At 38.1% G+C, this 18,571-nt stretch overlaps 1 protein-coding gene across 1 annotated transcript in view; it reads left to right on the forward strand.

The window, feature by feature from the left end:
* The window catches only part of MYH15 (myosin heavy chain 15), a 151,760-nt gene that overhangs the window by 44,766 nt on the left and 88,423 nt on the right, over window positions 1–18,571 (forward strand). Inside the window, exons 13-20 of the mRNA XM_047792948.1 lie at window positions 57–206; window positions 799–969; window positions 7,721–7,900; window positions 8,957–9,089; window positions 12,331–12,398; window positions 13,198–13,285; window positions 16,859–16,976; window positions 17,881–18,004. Of these exons, the coding sequence (XP_047648904.1) occupies window positions 57–206; window positions 799–969; window positions 7,721–7,900; window positions 8,957–9,089; window positions 12,331–12,398; window positions 13,198–13,285; window positions 16,859–16,976; window positions 17,881–18,004 (1,032 nt within the window). The remainder of the gene's footprint in view (window positions 1–56; window positions 207–798; window positions 970–7,720; window positions 7,901–8,956; window positions 9,090–12,330; window positions 12,399–13,197; window positions 13,286–16,858; window positions 16,977–17,880; window positions 18,005–18,571) is intronic.

Below are 18,571 nucleotides of genomic sequence, written 5' to 3' on the forward strand. Positions count from 1 at the left end.
AGGATCAAATTGAACACTGCTGTCAGACAAAAGAGTGCTGTCAATGTGACTTCCAGGTGACCTATGCTGTTGGTGCCTTGTCTAAGTCAATCTATGAGAGGATGTTTAAGTGGCTGGTAGCACGTATCAACCGGGCCCTGGATGCCAAGTTGTCAAGACAGTTCTTCATTGGCATTCTTGACATCACTGGTTTTGAAATGCTTGATGTAAGTATATCTGGTAAGAATGAAGTCGATGTGTGTTTACAAGGGGATTAGACTATGTGAATTGAATGCCAGAAAATGTAGTCAAAACATGATGAGATTTATTCTGCGCAAAAGTGCAGAGCTACTTTGAATGGAAAAAGCTCTTATTAATATTAACAAATAATAATAATTATTATACTTAATAGTTAAGAAATTAATTCAGCCTTAAATAAAGAAATCTTTCATGATTTTGAATTGTAATATCACTAAGTGTTAGTTTACTGTCATAATCTTTAGCTTGCACAATACGTGAGGGAGGTAAGAATTTAATTGAGCAACTTTTACTTATTGGGTCTATTTGCCAACATATGATAGTGGTAATGGTTTTCTCTTTACATTTTTCCAAGTGGACCTCAATGTTATTTTATGTTTTATTGAGTTATATTTGATAATAGAAACGTATATTTTAAATAGTGCAACGACGATTGGGTACACATATATGTTATGCATAATTACCACAATCCAGTTAATTAACATATCTATCACCTCCAACAATTACCATTTTCTCAATTTTATTTTTATCTCTTCTTCCTACATCATCAAAACTTTGAAGTATAACAGCCTTGAACAACTTTGCATTAATTTTACCAATGAAAAATTACAACAGTTCTTCAATCAGCACACATTGGTTTTGGAGCAAGAGGAATATAGGAAAGAAGGCATTGACTGGGTGCCCATCGACTTTGGCCTGGATTTGCAAGCCTGTATAGATCTCATTGAGAAGGTGATGTGTGTTTTTCTCCTCATCCATTATCCTTTAAGGAGAATTGTCCCTGCTTGCCACGTTGATCCGTATCAGGACCTAGGCTTTGTCAAAGGGATGGGAGATAAGGCAGGAGAGTTCTGCACATTTTCTCTTAGTGGTTTTCCTGCATCCTAACTAAATCCTCACATCAGCTACCTACTTTCTCAACTCTAACTCACATTGTCGCTATGCATTTGCTGCTTATGCACAGCCTCCACTGTGAATGCATGAGGAAGCTTGTTGAGATTAAAAATGGTTATGCTCTTGACTGGAAAAACACAGAGCTGAAAATATGAACACTGTAGGGCCTGGCTGATTAACATTAGGTGAATGAGCAGAACCAGAGCAGCTTAACGAAATTTGGCATATTAGCATGCAAACAAACAACTGCCATAAATCCTCAAGGCCACTACCTTGCAGGATGTAGTTTGTTCATTTAATTGGACAAGTACCAGTTAGTTTAAGTAATTTATGACAATACTTCATGGCTTATTAGTAAATTAGCTGCAGTGTATGGTTTCTGAATTCGATGATGTTCCCGTACTCTGAAATCCTTCCATGTGCTCTGGGAAAGATTAACCGGATTTGCTGGGGGAATTCTGGATGGTTTTTTTTTCTGATGGTTTTTTTGTCCAAGGGAATAGGCTGGGCAGGGCATGAGCAGTTCCATGTCCCTTGTGTCTTGCTTCAGCCGTGGATTGCAGTGAATTCTGGATACAGGTCTGGGCAGCTATGCTACGCTGTCACATTTGATTCTCAACAACCTTGTCAGGAAGAGGCTGGGGTGACTGACCTCTCGCTGTCCTTTGTGGGGTGCAGATTTTATCAATCACTTTCCCATCATTTTATCTGTTAGGCTTTAGATGAAACTAGATCTTCCTTGAAAATGGTCATTATTCCTAACAGGAATGGACATCACATTGATTTTATTTATTTTATAAATAGTGAATTTCCTTGGGGGGAGGACAGGCTGATTTTTAAAAAATGATTATAATGAGCTATTGTGTGAGCTGATTAAAAATGATGGTAATAATGAGCCATCCACGATGTGGTGAATGTTTGATGGCACTGTTAAAGCTATAGTTTTCTAGTTGGAAATGAAACAAAAGTACTGGAACTCCTTGGGGGGGACAGAATTAACTTTGGGCAATTGTCACCTGTAATATCTACTTACTCTGATGATCTGTTTTCAGGCAGAAAGGTGGGACTCAGACATTATTCAGATCCTGATACGTCTGTGATTTATAGTTAATCTGAAGCTTATTATCTTATTTATGGCAAAGTTATTCTAAATAAGACACTAGCAACAAAGATGCAACTTCCTTTTGTACTTTCTACTGATATGATAAAATGAGAAAAAAAAATGAGCAGATGATAAAAGGAAAATATAAGTCTTTGGTTTCCTACAAATGATTTCAAAGGTGTTCAGGTCCAGCAAATGCAGAATACCAAAACTTTCTTGAAATGATTCTATATTTTGAAAAGATCACTGTGTATGAAGGAGATTTGTAGTAAATCTTAATTATCAAACTCAGTCCTTGAAACAGAATGCATCATTGGAAGTTTTCAAAATTCAAAGAAACTAAAATACATCAATGTATATAAAATATCTTATAGAATGCATCTGTGTGTCTATAAGGAAAAGAATTATTTTTGTACATATAAGTTTTGGTTTTTATGTTTACAAAGAATTTTATATTAAGCTAAAAGTGTATTTTAACACCAATTTTGTTAATTTGGTCTTCAAGCATGTAGTGACCTCCTTCTATATATATGCAGTGAACACATCTGTTATAGGATTAGCTCACACTTATCTCATTACTTAAAATATTCTAGTTTGTTTAGAACTTGAGCATCAGTAATTTAAAGTAGTAACATGTGACTGCATATTTATGGTTTTACATAGGTATTGGTAAAAGTTTTTTTTTTACTAGTTTTTTAAGCAAATATATCCAAAGTTTTACAAGTTTTGCCCCTTCAGTGGAGTCACCTCGAGAGGCTACGTCCTTCTTACAATAATTCAGCCCTTTTGGAAAAAGTCCCTCACAGGATAGGTATTAGGATAAATTGTTACATTTTTTACTGTGTTTGAGATAAAATTAACTTCAATACCAATCATCTTAATTGTTTTCAAGTACAAACTGTATTACCTTGCTTGATTACATTTTCACTTTGACTTGGATTGAGTAACTTGTGATTGTTTCTATATAGTTATACAAGAAGTTTCCATGTGCCAATAATCAAAGGTGTTAGATATCCTATAGAAGTTTCTAAAATATTTTAAATCCTGGCAGCATATTGGCAATGAGTGTTGTCATCTCCCAAGTAGAGTTCTTTGGATGTGCTAATTCTGGTGTTTTTATTATAAAATGAATCACATCAGCATCTAGTTAGCTCTTATATACATAGGTATGATTTGTAACTCCATTTTTTTTTATTGTTGTTGCTCACAACTCTTATCACTTTTTGTTTAACTCTGGCCCACAGCAAAGTGGCCCAGGTCTCAGAGCTCAAGCCTATATATTTAGTGTGTATCTAGCAATTAATTTCTTAACAGAAATTTGCTGAGGACCTAGATTTTAGTCACCTCAGGACCTACAATGCTAAGAGTTGCGAGAAATACAGACCAGATGCATCATCCTGGCACTCAAAGAACTTAGGATGTAACTGGAAACATGTCTTGAGACCACAACTTTTACTAGTTTGTTAAATTAAACAAGTAAATGCACTTAGGACTACTTGTTTTGATCACTTCCTCCTCCCCCCAGTGGTGAGGGAGGGTTTCTATCCTAGGGTTATGGAGATGGCTGAACATATGACACCTGACATTGGACAGATGAATTTGACAGCAGCTTATTAGTCACATATATTCATAGCCTGGAGTAAAGACCACTACATCCCATGTGGGGCCACATGGAAGTTATACCTGGGAGCAGAATGAATAAGCAAGAGCTATGGCAGGTGGACTTTGTAGTCATAATGGGGTGAGGTGGTCATTGATTCCCAGTGGAGGATGTGATTGGCTTGTCTGGATAACTCCATGTGGGCTGGCAGGGAACTGAAACCCATTACTCAAGAATATGCAGGTTCTGTGCTTGTTCCCATGGTAAAGAGGGTTACTTGGCTAGAGGACCTAACCCACAGTAGCACACTGAAGAGGAGAACCTGTGATTATGTCATTTGAGACCCTTCTGGTTTTCCCCTGATGTCAAAGCACACATAATGTTGGACTTTAGGTGTAATACTGCATCACTGTGTATAAAACTGTGAATTAAATGCTGTGAAAAACTTAATCATGTGTTCTAAATAGCACTTGCCCTTAGGAAGTATGCAGTCAGATGGGAGATTTGTAAGTCTAATAAATGTAAAAATATGTGTAAGGATAAATGCAGTAAAGGCTCAAAGGCCTACAGAGCTCCAAAGAGCAAAGGTCACCTCTGCCTGCAGGAATCTAGGAAAGCCTGGTGGGAAGGGGAGTAAAATTTCGGCTGGATCTGAAGAGATGGTGAAAAATGGAAGATAGTGAGCATGTGGAGGGATGGGCAAGAGCAAAGGTGTAGAGACAGGAAAACCATGGACACATTCCGAAGTTTAGTTAGAACTTAGACTGTACAAATGGAAGAATCTAGAAGTGAAAAAGGAGGGTCGGGCTATGAAAGGAATTTAACGAATTTATAACTTATTTTTAGGGAAAGGAGAGCCAAGGAAGTGTCTCTTCTAGGCAATGGAGCAGTCAGAGATGCTTGTGTTTAATATGGTGGGTTTGTGGACAGTGTCCGGGATGGGAGGGAAGGCTAGAATTAGGGCAGTTAAGAAGCTGTTACAGCAGGTGTGAAACACCAAGCCCTGAGTCAGGACAGCAGAAATGGAAATAGTCAGAAAGTGACAGATGTAAAAGACAGGAAGGCAGAATTGATACTACTTGAAGAGGGAGAGATTTAGAGCACTCATGTTCAGAGTCAGGGCACTGACTCGAACCATTCACTGTGTGATATAGAACAATTGATGCTATGGGGCAGAACATAATTACTTTTTTCCTGACCTATTTGGAAATTAATTTGCTGGAAGTCATATTTATTAGACATTTTATGCTTCCTAAGCATTGGAGAAATGGAGAAGACCCTGAAGAAATAGTGTTTTTCCCTCCTTAATAGTTTAATTGCTTCATTTTGACCTATGACATCTACTTGCTTTGCATAAAATTTCCATGCATCTCTAAAAGGAAGGTGGCTTCATTGGAGTCTCAGAGAATGGTGGTCCTTGTGTGTGGGAGGTGGCTCTGATGGAGATGGGGCTGCTGCTCCTTGTGAGGTTTTTCCATAACCTTCTTTTTAACAGGCACTATCCCAAAAGATGCTTACATTTTTTGGTGATTCATTCTAGTGTTCTGAGGGTTGACTATTTGTGGCAGGAAAAGGTGCAGGACAAGATAGAGCCCAGGGCTCCAAGACCCTATACAGTGACTCAACTGGTTATCAGATCCTCCTTCCTCCTACTTCTCCACATTTCTCATTTTGCCAAGAACCTACAAGGTCATTAAGTAAAAAGGGTTTGTATACAAATGAACTTATGTACAAAACAGAAATAGATCCACACACATAGAAAACAAAGTTACGGCTACCAAAGGGGAAATGGAAGAGGGATAAATGAGGAATTTGGGATTAACATATACACTACTATACATAAAGTAGATAACCCACAAGGACCTACTGTATAGCACAGGAAACTATACTCAATGTTTTGTAATAACCTATAAAAGAAAAGAATCTAATATATATGTATGTGTGTGTATATATATACATATATATATAAAACTGAATCATTTTGCTGTACACCTGAAACTAACACAACATTGAAAATGAACTGTACTTCAATAGAAAAAAAATAAAATAAACGAATTAGGAGTTCCCACTGTGACTCAGTGGGTTAAGAACCCTGCATAGTGTGCATAGTATCCTTGAGGATAAGTGTTTGATCCCTGGTCTCACTCAGTGGGTTAAGGATCTGGCATTGTCACAAACTGCTGTATAGGTCACAGATGTGGCTCAAGTCTGGCACTGCCCTAGCTGTGCCATAGGCCTGCAACTACAGCTCTGATTTTACCCCTAGCCTGAGAACCTCAATATACCACAGGTGTGGCTTTAAAAAAAATTAACAGGGTTGGTGGAGAATCAAGAAATCCATGTTGGGCCCAAAGGAGTCATGGTTCTAGCTTGGAACTCTCACAGCATTTTCTCTGTACCTCTGTTCTATTTGCTTTGTAGTCTATGTATTACTCACATGTCTTGTCTTCTCACTTGCTTTGCAACCAGAGCCCATGTCTGATTATTCCCAAAGCGTTTGGTACAGTGACTTATTCATAGAAGGCACCTCAAAATAGTTGTAGACTAGAGAAAGGAATATACAAATACACAAATAGATTTGCATAATGGGAATCCTTGTTTTTTTTCCTCTCAAACCTGTTTTTCCCCATGTGTATGTACCTGTATTGGTAAATGGCAGCATCCACTAACCATTTACTTAAACCAAAAACCTGGTCATCCTTCTGCTTTCTACTATACCCTACAGTCCATCCATCAGCAAATTGTGACCCAGCTCTACTATCCACTCACATCAGGTTTCCAAACTCTAAAACTATCACTCGTCTAGATCAGAGATCAGCAAACTATGACCCCATTGGCTAAAGCCAGCTAGTAGCCTAGTCTTGTAAATAAAGTTTGAATGCAACATTGCCACCCCCATTTTATTTACATATTGTCAATTGCTGCTTTCAGGGCAGAAATGGCTGAGGAGGGGAGGGGAGCTGCAGGGACTCAATGGCCCACAAAGTCTAAAAGCATTACTACATGACCCTTTAGAGGAAAGTCTGCTCGCAGGGCCCTCAGTTTGCTATCACACATCACTGTTCCCTTTTTAAAACAACCTTTTAAAAATGTAAAAGCCATCATTAGCTCACTAGCTTTCCAATACAGACCACAGGCAGGATTGGCCCACAGGCTTTACTTTGCTAAGAGATTTCTAAACAAATCATCCTTTCCAAGCATTAATCAAATCACATCGCTTTATGTTAAAAATCTCCAATGGCGTCCCATTACACTTAAAATCCAAATATCTTACCATGGCCTGCAAAGCCTTTTGGGATCCAGTACTCTGTACCTCTCCCTCCATGTGCTCTGTCTGACTAGCTCTGCTCTGTTCACACTTGCCTCTGGCAGAACCTCAAACTTGCCAAGGGTTCTCCTGCCTCAGGGCCTTTGTACTCTTCATTTTCTGCCTAGAATCCTTGTACACAGATCTTATCAGGATTTTCTCATTCAGGTCAGAGGGTTTTACTGGAACCTTACTAAAATAGCTCTCACATAGCCCCAGTCATTTTTTATCTCTTTACTTTGCATGACTTCTTCAGATCACTTATGGGAAATTAGTTATTTTGTGTTCACTTGTCTAGTATCTGTCTGCTCCACTACAATGTAAGCACCCTGAGGACAGACACATTGTATATGTGGCTCACTGCTGCATTCCCAGCTCCTGCTGGGGCCTGGTAGGTATTTAATGTTTGTTAAATGAATGATTGACTAGTTATATGTAGTGAATACTCTTTCCCATTGTCAACCAATTAGATTCCTAGGAGAGATTTTACACTGAACCCCTACTGAAAATACTGTTTACTGATGGTTTTTGTTTGTTTATTTGTTTTTCCCATCTGCTGTTCATCTGTATCTCCCAACAGCCAATGGGCATCTTTTCCATCCTTGAAGAGGAATGTATGTTTCATCAGGCTACAGATGTGACTTTCAAAACCAAACTTTTTGACAACCATTTTGGGAAGTCAGTCCATTTCCAGAAGCCCAAACCTGATAGTGAGAAGAAACATGAAGCTCACTTTGAAGTTGTCCATTATGCGGGGGTGGTAAGTTACCTGCAGACCCTCATCCCCGAATTTTCCTGACTCTGTTTCAAATGTTTTCAGCCCAATCCTTAGATAACATATAAGTTAAGTTTAGATTAAATGAAGGAATGAAAAAAAATTTCAGTTCCAGAAATAGTGGGTGTAGCCTTTTAGCACTTAAGAAATGAAATACCCATACTCTATTAACAGAGGTCATAAATCTCAAAATAGATTCTGTCACCTCAACTCAAAGTAAGACAGGTCCAGAAAGTCATGGAGACCATCAAAGGCCTGGGCTTTTCCTTATTTGTCGTTCCTTTCAACTTAACATTCTCTGATTGATCTTTTCATTGAAGATTTTTTATTCCCTCATAAAGAGCCACTGTGAAGTAATGGTCTCCAAACTATGAGCAACAAAGATTCCTAATGACCCTCACTCCCTCTCCTCATTTCCTCATGGTGTGTGTGTGTGCACACGCATGCTTGCGCACACCCCTTCTTTCTGCTTTTATGCTTCTGGTCATTGATTCCGGATGGGACAAAAAGAGAACTGATGAAGGATGAAGGATAACAAATTCAACCTAAAAATGAGCTGTCCACTGTACCTAGATATGACTATAACTCTCTTCTTGAAATCCTTGAATTAATTATAAAGATATTTACAGTAAAATCCCATTAAAACTGATAATTTCTTTGAATGCTCACTGGGGGTCAGAGACAATTGGATTATTTCATCCATTCTTGCCTATGAAGGAGGGCTGATGTAAATTGTTTCTACTGGAAATGCCATCCGTTTCTTCCTCTTCCCCCCCCTGCTTACTTAGTGTTCCTCTCCCTCCCTGGTTCTTTCTCCCTCCCTCTTTTCCCCTTTCTTTCCACAATGTAAATGGTAAAGTCCGATCATTTCTTTGGGTTTCACATAGATTTCTGGACTATTTATTCAGTACTGTTACATTAAACTGATTTAAAGTCAAGGGATCCACACAATGTATGATTTTTTTTTAAGGAATACACGATTTGCTAAGTTAAGGTATGCATTCTCTTCTTTTGTTACCTGAACTGCATGCTTTCCCAAAGGTGCCTTATAACACCAGTGGCTGGCTTGAAAAGAACAAAGACTTTCTTAATGAAACAGTGGTGGCTATATTTCAGAAGTCGTCTAACAGACTCCTGGCAAACCTTTTTGAAAATTCTATCAGTTCCAACACGGGTGAGTAGTACAATCTTCCTCAATTTTTCAGACTCAGAATGGAACCCACATCTGCCTCAGCGCTTATAAAAATCCTGGCTTCCTTCCTTGATGCATGTGTCTACTCCCTGTGGTCTGAGTCATCCCTTCTTATTAGCCTTTCCATCCTCTGGCTGGTGGTTCCTTGGGAAATGGTGCCCTAAAGTAGACAGATTTCAAGGAGTCTGCCCCAGCCTGCTTTTATCTTCTATTTAACCAGGCTGCTAAGAGAGAACAGAAAACCATGTTTTGAAAAAACTTAGGGGAAATAATTAGCCCCTTTAGTACATAGCCCCCAAATATCTTGGAATTCTCTTTCACAGGGCTTTTATATTATAGTAATCGGTTATTATAAGCTTCATGAGGGTAGCGATTATGTCTGACCTGTTCAATTGTAGCTTCAAGCATGTGGTAGATACCTAGTTAGCAGGTACTCCAAAAACATGTGTTGACTAACTAATAACTAATCTTGTTTAGTAGTTTGTAATTCCCAAAGCACTTCTGGATACACCGTTTTACTCAATCCTTGCCATGACCCATTCAGATACATATAGAGTGAAATCCCTCCCTATATTACAGGAACAAGTACAGGAGAATTAAGTAGCACAAGTTTCACAAGTGAGCTGTTAAGAGATAAACTAGACTTATTAAAAATTTTTAAGAGTTTGTTTGAGTAAAAATGGATTCAAATTGAGCAGCACCAAACCAGAAGTGGTTAAGAGCATTCCATCCACAGGAACTCAGGGAGGGCCTTTTCTAGATAAAAGGTAGGAGCTAAGTAAAGAAATTCTTGATTGGCTATAGCTTAAACCCCCAGTTGGCTGTTTATAATGTGCTGTCCTTAGTGTTTTGATTTCATAATCTTGGGGCATTTACACGCTTTGATTTTGGCTTGCTTACATTGGCCACCACAGCATTTGAGCCATCTCAGTCTAATGGCCTCTTTGCTTAATTAATTTAAGACTACTAAATGGCAAAGCCATGGTAGGGAGAAGGACTTTCATTTCCTTGCCTCGTACCTATTTCATTCTCATTGTCTTCTGGAAACAAGCACAACAGAGAGATGGACAGGCCGCCGAGATTCAGGATACAATTTGCACCATGATACAAAGCCTTTGAGGACACTGAGCCCAAGTGGCTGATATCCCTTCATATCTGGACTGCTGCCAGCTACAAGGGAGGCTCTGCACAATTAATAGCAAAAAAAGTACAGATTGGCAGGCCCCGGCCAGAACCTGGTCTTCAAACATGCCTGGTCCACACAGCTTAAAAAAATCAGAAGGTTTCACATATACATTTGGATTTCCTTTTTCTTTTAGAAATTGGAAATTATGGGAAAATAGAAAACCCAGCCAGTCTGGTTTCAGATGCCCTGCAGCAATGGGGCAAAGAGTACTAGCTGTCCTTTAAGTGGGGTATGTCCTCTCACTTTCTCCCATTCTCACTCTCCTACTGTCTTGCATCCAACTTCAGTCAGCTCTTGTCCCTTGTAGCCTGATTTGGGACTCCTGGTTGATAGGATCAGGGGATGGAGAGAATTTAGCTTTTCCCAGATTCATCAGCAGGTGATGACATAATTCAGGAGCATGCCTGAAATCCCATTGGCCTGCCTCAGGATGAGGTTGAGAAATAGAAGCTATTGGGTTTGGATCCTGAAAATCTTCAGGCAGTGCATTTGCCTGATTCTAATAGCTTCCAAAATGCCCCTGAGAAGCCTGTCAGATAGTGGCCACATAAGTGTATGGCTCCCAGATGAGTAATTCTCTGATCATAAGAGACCAGAGAGTGGTTTGGGCAGAGAATGAGAGAGGAAATCATCTTCTGACTCTTCGGGATGTGCTGTGTTCTTTTGAACTAGTAGAGAAGAATTGTTCAGAATGTCCTTTTTCGTAATTCTTTAAGCACCTTCTTGCAAAAAACACTTGCCTCCAAGTTTCTTACTCATCCAAACCTTAAATTACTCATAGTAACTGTTCTTTCTTGTGGGGAATCCATGTACTATAAACCAGTTATAACTCTTGGAAGAATTAATGGATGGTGGTCATTTCCACTTTTCATGGGTAGAGAAAAGGAAGTACAAAGAAGTCCAGTGGTTCCCATGGAGGGCCTGGGGCATGTCAATAAGATGTCATGGATCAAACTCTGTGACATCTGCCTCAGCAAAGTTGCTACCCATACTAGAGAATATTTTATTAGTTTTTCATACTGATAGCTGGCCCATGTTCTCCAGATTGCCTATGGGTTTTGTTGTTGTTGTTGTCTTTGTACATCTTTGTGAGTTAACAGTATACAAATATTTGTGAAACAATTTGGCTTAGATAGATTCCTTTGCTTCAAGAAAATGGGAATAGGAGTTCCCATTGTGGCTCAGGGGTTGGGAACCCAACATAGTGTCCATGAGGATGCAGGTTTGATCCCTGGCTTCAGTCAGTGGGTTAAGGATCTGGTATTGCCACCACTGGCGTAGGTTGCAGATGTGGCTCAGACCTGGCATCACTGTGAGCTATGGTGTATTCCAACAGCTGCAGCTCCAATTTGACCCCTAGCCTGGGAATTTCCATATGCTGCAGGTATGGCCCTAAAAAGAAGAAAAAAAAAGGAAATATATTGTGTTTTATAAATTATAAAAGTAATGCATGAATACTTCCCCAAAGATGAAGTAGAAAAACTAAAAAAGGAACATAAAAATCACCTATAATTTCCCATAGAGAGATGACAACTGCTAACATTTTAGTGTATACTCTACCGAATATTTTCTATGTATACAGTCACCTGTAATACAGCCACACTTAGATATATGTATACATACTTAGGATCATAATGTGCAAACTGTTTTGTGACCTAATTTTTCTCTCAACATAAATCGTAGAACTCTTTCCATGACAGTTATGTGAATCTGCATTATCATTTTAAGAGATTGCAGTGTTTCATTATATGAATACTCTTTCATAATTTAACAAACCAATCTCCTATTGATAGACATTTGTTGCCATTTTAATTTTTTACTTAACTTTTTTGGTAACAGCTAAACAATGCTGCAGTATCTTTCCTCAAGGAAGAGCACCAGAAATAGACTTTTTGTGTTGAGACATAAATATTTTTAAAGCTTTTGGTAGACGTTGCCATATTGCTTCTAGAACTTTGACACATTTATGCTTTCATCAGAGGGTTTGGTAATGTGACAAAAAAGAGCTTTTTTAGTACTTTTTTCTTCTTTTTTTAGCTTTACAGTTTGGAGAGAAGAAACGCAAGAAAGGAGCATCATTCCGAGTGGTTGCATCTCTGCATAAAGTAATTTTTAATTGCAATTATTCATATATTAACTGTCTCATAATCTGCGTAAGCTTTACATATTTGAAAATTTACATCTTCAATTAAGGATAAAGTATCTGAAGTTAACAAAGTTAAAAAAGTTGAAGTTTATCTTGGTATTAATGGGCTTTAATGCTCAGTGTTGGTGCCCTCCTTAGAGCCCCTTTATTGGCCATGCACCCAGTTGATAAGAATATTGGTTCATAACAACTCACAGTTGCTAGAAGTGCCCTTGGTCAAAGGGGATGCTCAGCCAGCTCCTTACTCTCCCCTCCAGATTCTGGCCCTTTCCTTGCCTCAGGAAAGTACCAACTGTACTACAATTGGTGCTTTTGTGTTTAGAGCTTCTGCAAGAATCAGTCTAATCTGAGTTCATACCATAGCTTTTTTCACCCCTGGCCCTATTCTCTCCCAATAAATCTCTTGAATCAGAATCTCCATCTCAGGTTCTGCTTCGAGAGAATCTGACCTCAGATAAACATTTTCTAGACAGAAAACTTGAGAAACAATTTCTTTCTTTAAACCATTGTATTGTTCATCCATAAAGTATTGCTATCAAGTTTAAAACAGGTAGATCTGATTCATAGCAGAACTATGTCTGTCATAGGAAGAAAATAATGTCTGCTTGGTAAGCAGGGAAGAATGTGAACTCATTATTTTATTGTTGGTATGCAGCTGGCATTAAGGTGATCAACAGGGAGAAAGGTTTTGGGGAGGTGGATTGGTGTTTTTAGTGATTTTCGAGGTAATTTTGTGTTGGTTGTGGTTTCTATTTTAGGAAAACCTGAATAAATTGATGACTAATCTGAAATCAACAGCACCTCATTTTGTGAGATGCATAAATCCAAATGTGAACAAAACACCTGGTAAGTAGATTTCTTTGTAATCCACACTAGGAAATACATTTGATTTAAGCAGCTTTGAATGTCTTTTAAAGAAACATTTACCAGTCTCTTTTATATAAAGGTAGATTTTCAGATAGAAAAACTGAAGTAAGTTAAAAGTGAGGTTTTCAAAACCTCCTCAAGATTACCTCTGAATTGAGATTCAAGTGTACATACAGAAGGGTTTCACAAAGCAGACTCAACTGGGTAACATTAGAATGCTTGATATTACCATTTAAATTCCTCCTTGAATTTTATGCTAAAATGTGGATGAGCTTCTGTGCCATTGTCTGCAAGGGTAATAAAATGGGATTGAATAATCAATTGGGGGATTAAGGTAGATATTTCAGCATAAAGGAAATCATTTGGTCTAAATTATCTAAATTGACCATAAAGGCAGTTTCAAAACTCGTTTCTAATTGTTAAGAATTCCCTCTACTCTTCCTCACAATAATAGTATTTTCTCTTTTCTTAATAATACCCATCTCTTTAGTTATATATTTCTGGGCAGTAGACACTTTTTTAAAAATATTTTATTTTTCCTCCAGTTTTATTGAGATAATTGATACACAGCACTGTACAAGTTGAAGGTATACAGCATAATGGCTTTCCTTACAAGTGCAATGAAATGATGACCCCAAGTTTAGTTAACATCCGTCATCTCATATAGATGCAAAAAGAAAAGGAAAAGAAAAAAATACTTTTCCTCATGGTGAGAACTCTCAGGATTTACCCTCTTGATAATGTTGAGTGTACCACATGGCAGTGTTAATTGTAGTTGTCATGTTGCACATTATATCCCTGGTACTTATACATCTCAAAAGTGGAAGTTTGTATGTTTTGACCACCTTCATCCAATTTCCCCTTTCCCCTCCTTCACCTCTGGTGACCACAAATCAAATCTCTTTTTCTATGAGTTTGTTTGTTTATTTTTTTTTAAAGTCCACATATATGTGTACCTGGTATTTTTCACCATAAGTTTCTTTGCCATTAATATTTTTGCCTGAAGCATTTTTGCCATAAATGTTTTTGCCACATAACTAGTTGGCCATAAGGCAATTTTGTCATTGAAGATAAAGTAACAAAAAATAAAAGAGGAGCATTAAAAAGGACATAAGGAAACATGAAAAAAGGAGTAATAAAATTAAAAAGATTTTATTATGAAAAACAAAACATTTGAGTACATTTAAAATGTGTGTAGATTCATGGCAATACTGTGCAAATAACTGATTTTACTTTGTGGATTATACCCAAGCATTTATCTTCCAGGTCTTTGTTCAGAGTTCATTATACATTTCTGGCTTGTTAATTTGTCTCCTTGTTCTGCACCACACTTTTCCTTTTTTGCTAAAATGCCTTCCCTTATTGAGAGAGCTATCATCTTCTAAATGCTAGGATTCATGTTTGTAACTGGGATCAGTATTGTGTTATAAAAGCTTTCCACAATGTTGATTGTTCTTCGCATGTTGTCATTTGTTTGTTGGTAGATGTTACCAGTTCTATGGGAACTGGGGGTTCAACTCTGTACTTTTGTGGCCCTAGGCCTCTTTCAGATTCATGTAATATGAAAATGGGAGTACTGTATCAATGGAGAAATGAAACCAAACTATCATCCAGTTGAAACCAAACTGTCAACCAGTTATTTTATCGTTTATAGCATAATTGCTGCATGGCTAACTAGTTTTGCAGTGAAAATGTTTGTGGCAAAAATAGTTTGGGCAAAGAAGTTTATAGCGAAAATATCTAGAACCATAAATGAGATCGTATGTTATCTGTCTTTGACTTATTTCACTTAACATAATGCCCTCAAAGTCCATCTATGTTGTCACATATGGCAAGACTTCCTCCTTTTATATGGTTGAATAATACTCCATTGTGTGTGTGTGTGTGTGTGTGTGTGTGTGTGTGCATGTGTGTGGGTCATGCATGTGTATGTGCTGTGACTTTTTTATTAGTTCATCTATCAACAGACATTTAGGTTGTTTTTATGTCCTGGTTTTTGTAGTGAATACTTTTTGATAAGTTGGTGGTGGCAGGGGGATGGTGAAATAGGTAGGTGGTGGTGAATTATGTTTTTAATTGACAAAACAGTTTCTACAGATAGTAACTAGATGGATTGCTTTACTTACCTCTTGGGCTTGAAGATTCCCAACCTTCTCTTTGGAATTACAGGCTTCTACAGAGCTTGGTTGGAGGCTGTCAGCCTCAGAGTTGTGTATATGACAAGCACTTATGTCTTCAGAGCACTAATCACCCTTGGAATATGTAGCCAGATGTTGCCGATTCTGATTTCTGAGGTTCTGTAGTACCTTGCATTTTTATTAACCTCCTGTAATTAAGACCCTCATCTTGACAGTCTATGACCTATTTTGGGAAATTGTGATGCTAAACAATGATGCTGCAGTTTGAGTTTTTGCAATACGAACACTTCAAGTTCATTCACGCTGTATGTTCCTGCCTCATTGTTTCTTATCAGCTGGGTTTCTGAACGCATCTAGGGACATTGCTTCCATCTAGCAAGGAATCTAATTAGCTGCCTCTATTTTGGAGCAATTCTGTTACCTATTAGAGTTGCCTCCCATCGAGTCAGCTCTGATTTCAGCAGGTTTTTTTTTTTTTTTTAAGTCTTAAGACAAAGTCATAAGAAAAGCTTCATGATCTAATCAGAACAGTTCTTCATATGTCCTTAAAGGGAATGAGTGCTCTTGACCTCCCAGTGTCATAGAACTCTGCTCTTCCACTTCTTACAGATGCTGGGAGGACAGGACGATGGACATATGGCTTAGAGTTTATTCTGTGACTCTGGGCATAAGCAGAGCATCATCTCATTCCCATTTTCCTTATAACACTCTCACAGGCCTTTCTGTGAAGAGAGTGCTGCCTGGTTTCTTCCAGAAGCCATGCTGAGAGCCAGATACAGTGGCTCATTGGATGGCTTTTCAAAGGCTTCTACAGAGTCTGCAGCTGCAGCTCTTGTGGGGCTTCATCTCATGAACGAAGGGGTACTAGGAGAATGCTTATACTACAGAATAAAATTTAGATTTTCTCAAGATAATCAGGGGAGAATGTCAGCAGGATGTGGCCAGTTCTTTCCTAAGGCAAAACAGTAAATAGAATTTGGTGGTTACGCTCATCTTTCCTATTCGTTGTACTCCGCCTTTGTGTAAATCTCTTCCCCTTCTAGCTTGGGGACAGAAGTTCTCTTTTGTGTTTTCTCCCCTCTCTCACTGATTTGTGGCTGGCAAATGGATATAATGCCTGACATTTCCATTCTTGCAAAAATGTATCTTTTTCATCTTTTAGTAGTATTTTCTTATAAAATCTTGACAAGTGTAAACTAAAGGGTTCATTCCAGGTAAAACCTATTTTGAGAGTCTAACATAACAGGAGGGGTGCTTGTGAGCATCATCAGGTTGGGAGTGGATGAGTCCTATTAAAGCTCATGCAGAGAACACCACGTTCAAACTCTTTTAACCCAAGATACAGCAATTAGGACAAAATCTAGGGTAGTAGTCATTTTTATGACATAGACTCAACGTGACCCTCTTTCTTCAGGTGTGATGGAGCCTTATTTGGTTCTACAGCAGCTGCGCTGTAATGGTGTCTTGGAAGGGATCAGGATATGCCGTGAAGGTTTTCCAAACCAATTTCTGTATGCTGATTTTAAACAAAGGTAAACATACATCCTGGGATCCAAGAAGCCTTAGGCAGTTCATTTTGTTTTCCTCTCTTTCTGGGTGTTTAGGCATGTATTGTTTGTTTGGTTGATATCCTCCAGACTACAGATCGATGTGTTTTGGTGGTGGTGAAATATATGATGACAGAGTTCCATTATTATTTCCCCTTAAATCCAACATCCATGTAGCTGTAATATCCTTAAATCTCTATTAACGGATAATAGACCCACATACAGAGGAAATATAGAGAGAAGAAAGATATGGAGGCTGAATTGAATCTTGGAAATGTTGTATGTACTTAATCGTAGCTGCCATCCAAGCAGGCTGTTGCCTTTCTAGCAAGCCTGTGAAAGGAAAGAAGCCAGCAGGGTGTGTGGCAGGAGGCAGGAAAGGCATTATTGCTTTCTATTTCCCAAATTCTGAAAGTGTAAAATTATAGGACATCAAGCAAATTTGAGCAAAGTAGGACAGTATAGAAAGAGTACCTGTCTCAGAATGAAGAAGCATATTTCTAGCTCTCTGCCAATTCACCATTAGGGTGAGAGGATCTTGGAATAGACATTTAATGTCCCTGTTTTTCAGTTTCCTTATCTGTACAATAGAGAGATTAAGCCAACCTCTTTCTTTCTCTTTCCCCTCCCAATCTCTCCCTCCCTCCCAACTGAGCAGAGAATCAAGTGAGGTTGTCTCTATGGCACTATGAAAAGTACGAACTATATAAAAGTAAGGGATTATTGTTCCTATCCTCATTATTATTGCCAAGAGTTTTGTAAAAATTGAACATATTGGTAGGAGAGGTAGAAGTCTATACCTCCTTTTACCTCCTTTGTCCAGATTATTCTTTATTTGCATCATACCACCTCTGACGTCAGGATTTATTCTTTACTTACTTTAAATTAGGTACTATATTCTTAACCCAAGTGCCTTTCCAAAGAGCAAGTTTGTGAGCATCAGAAAAGCCACTGAAGAATTCCTTGACTCCTTGAAGGTAGACCACACCCAGTATCGCTTTGGAATCACTAAGGTAACCAGAAAACTATGCATTTGGAAAAGAGTGAGAGGAAAGTGTATGTATCTTAAAACATTCATGAAAGTGCAATTATGAAGCATTCTGCAGCTCTTGTGACTACAAATAATACAAATAGAGCTCTGTTGAAAGTGGAAACTTTAGCACTATTTGAGAAAATTCAAAATTTGATGCTTCTTGAACCTCAGTCTTGACTACATTTACATTTTTATAATTATTCATCTAAGCAAGTTTGTGCCAAGATGTAAAAGACAGAATCAACCTTACTCTTCTAGAAAATGTGTATATACATTAGAGCTATGCAAAATTGAAACAACTTACTGGAGATAACTTCTTATCTGCATGTGAAATGATTTATCCCCAAGTACGCTTTTAGGAAATTAATTCTAGAAGACTGTCTGAGTAATTTAAAATTTTAAGGTAATTCTACTTGCCAAAAAATTAATCCAAAGTTAACTTTCTTAAATGTGATTCACTAAATTCTGCTTCATCTTGATGCTCTTGGTATAATTCACATAGTTTAAGAAACTTCTGACCAACAGGTATGGTTTTATCTGACAGTCA

This window comes from Phacochoerus africanus, chromosome 1, assembly GCF_016906955.1.
Source record: "Phacochoerus africanus isolate WHEZ1 chromosome 1, ROS_Pafr_v1, whole genome shotgun sequence".
NCBI lineage: Eukaryota > Metazoa > Chordata > Mammalia > Artiodactyla > Suidae > Phacochoerus > Phacochoerus africanus.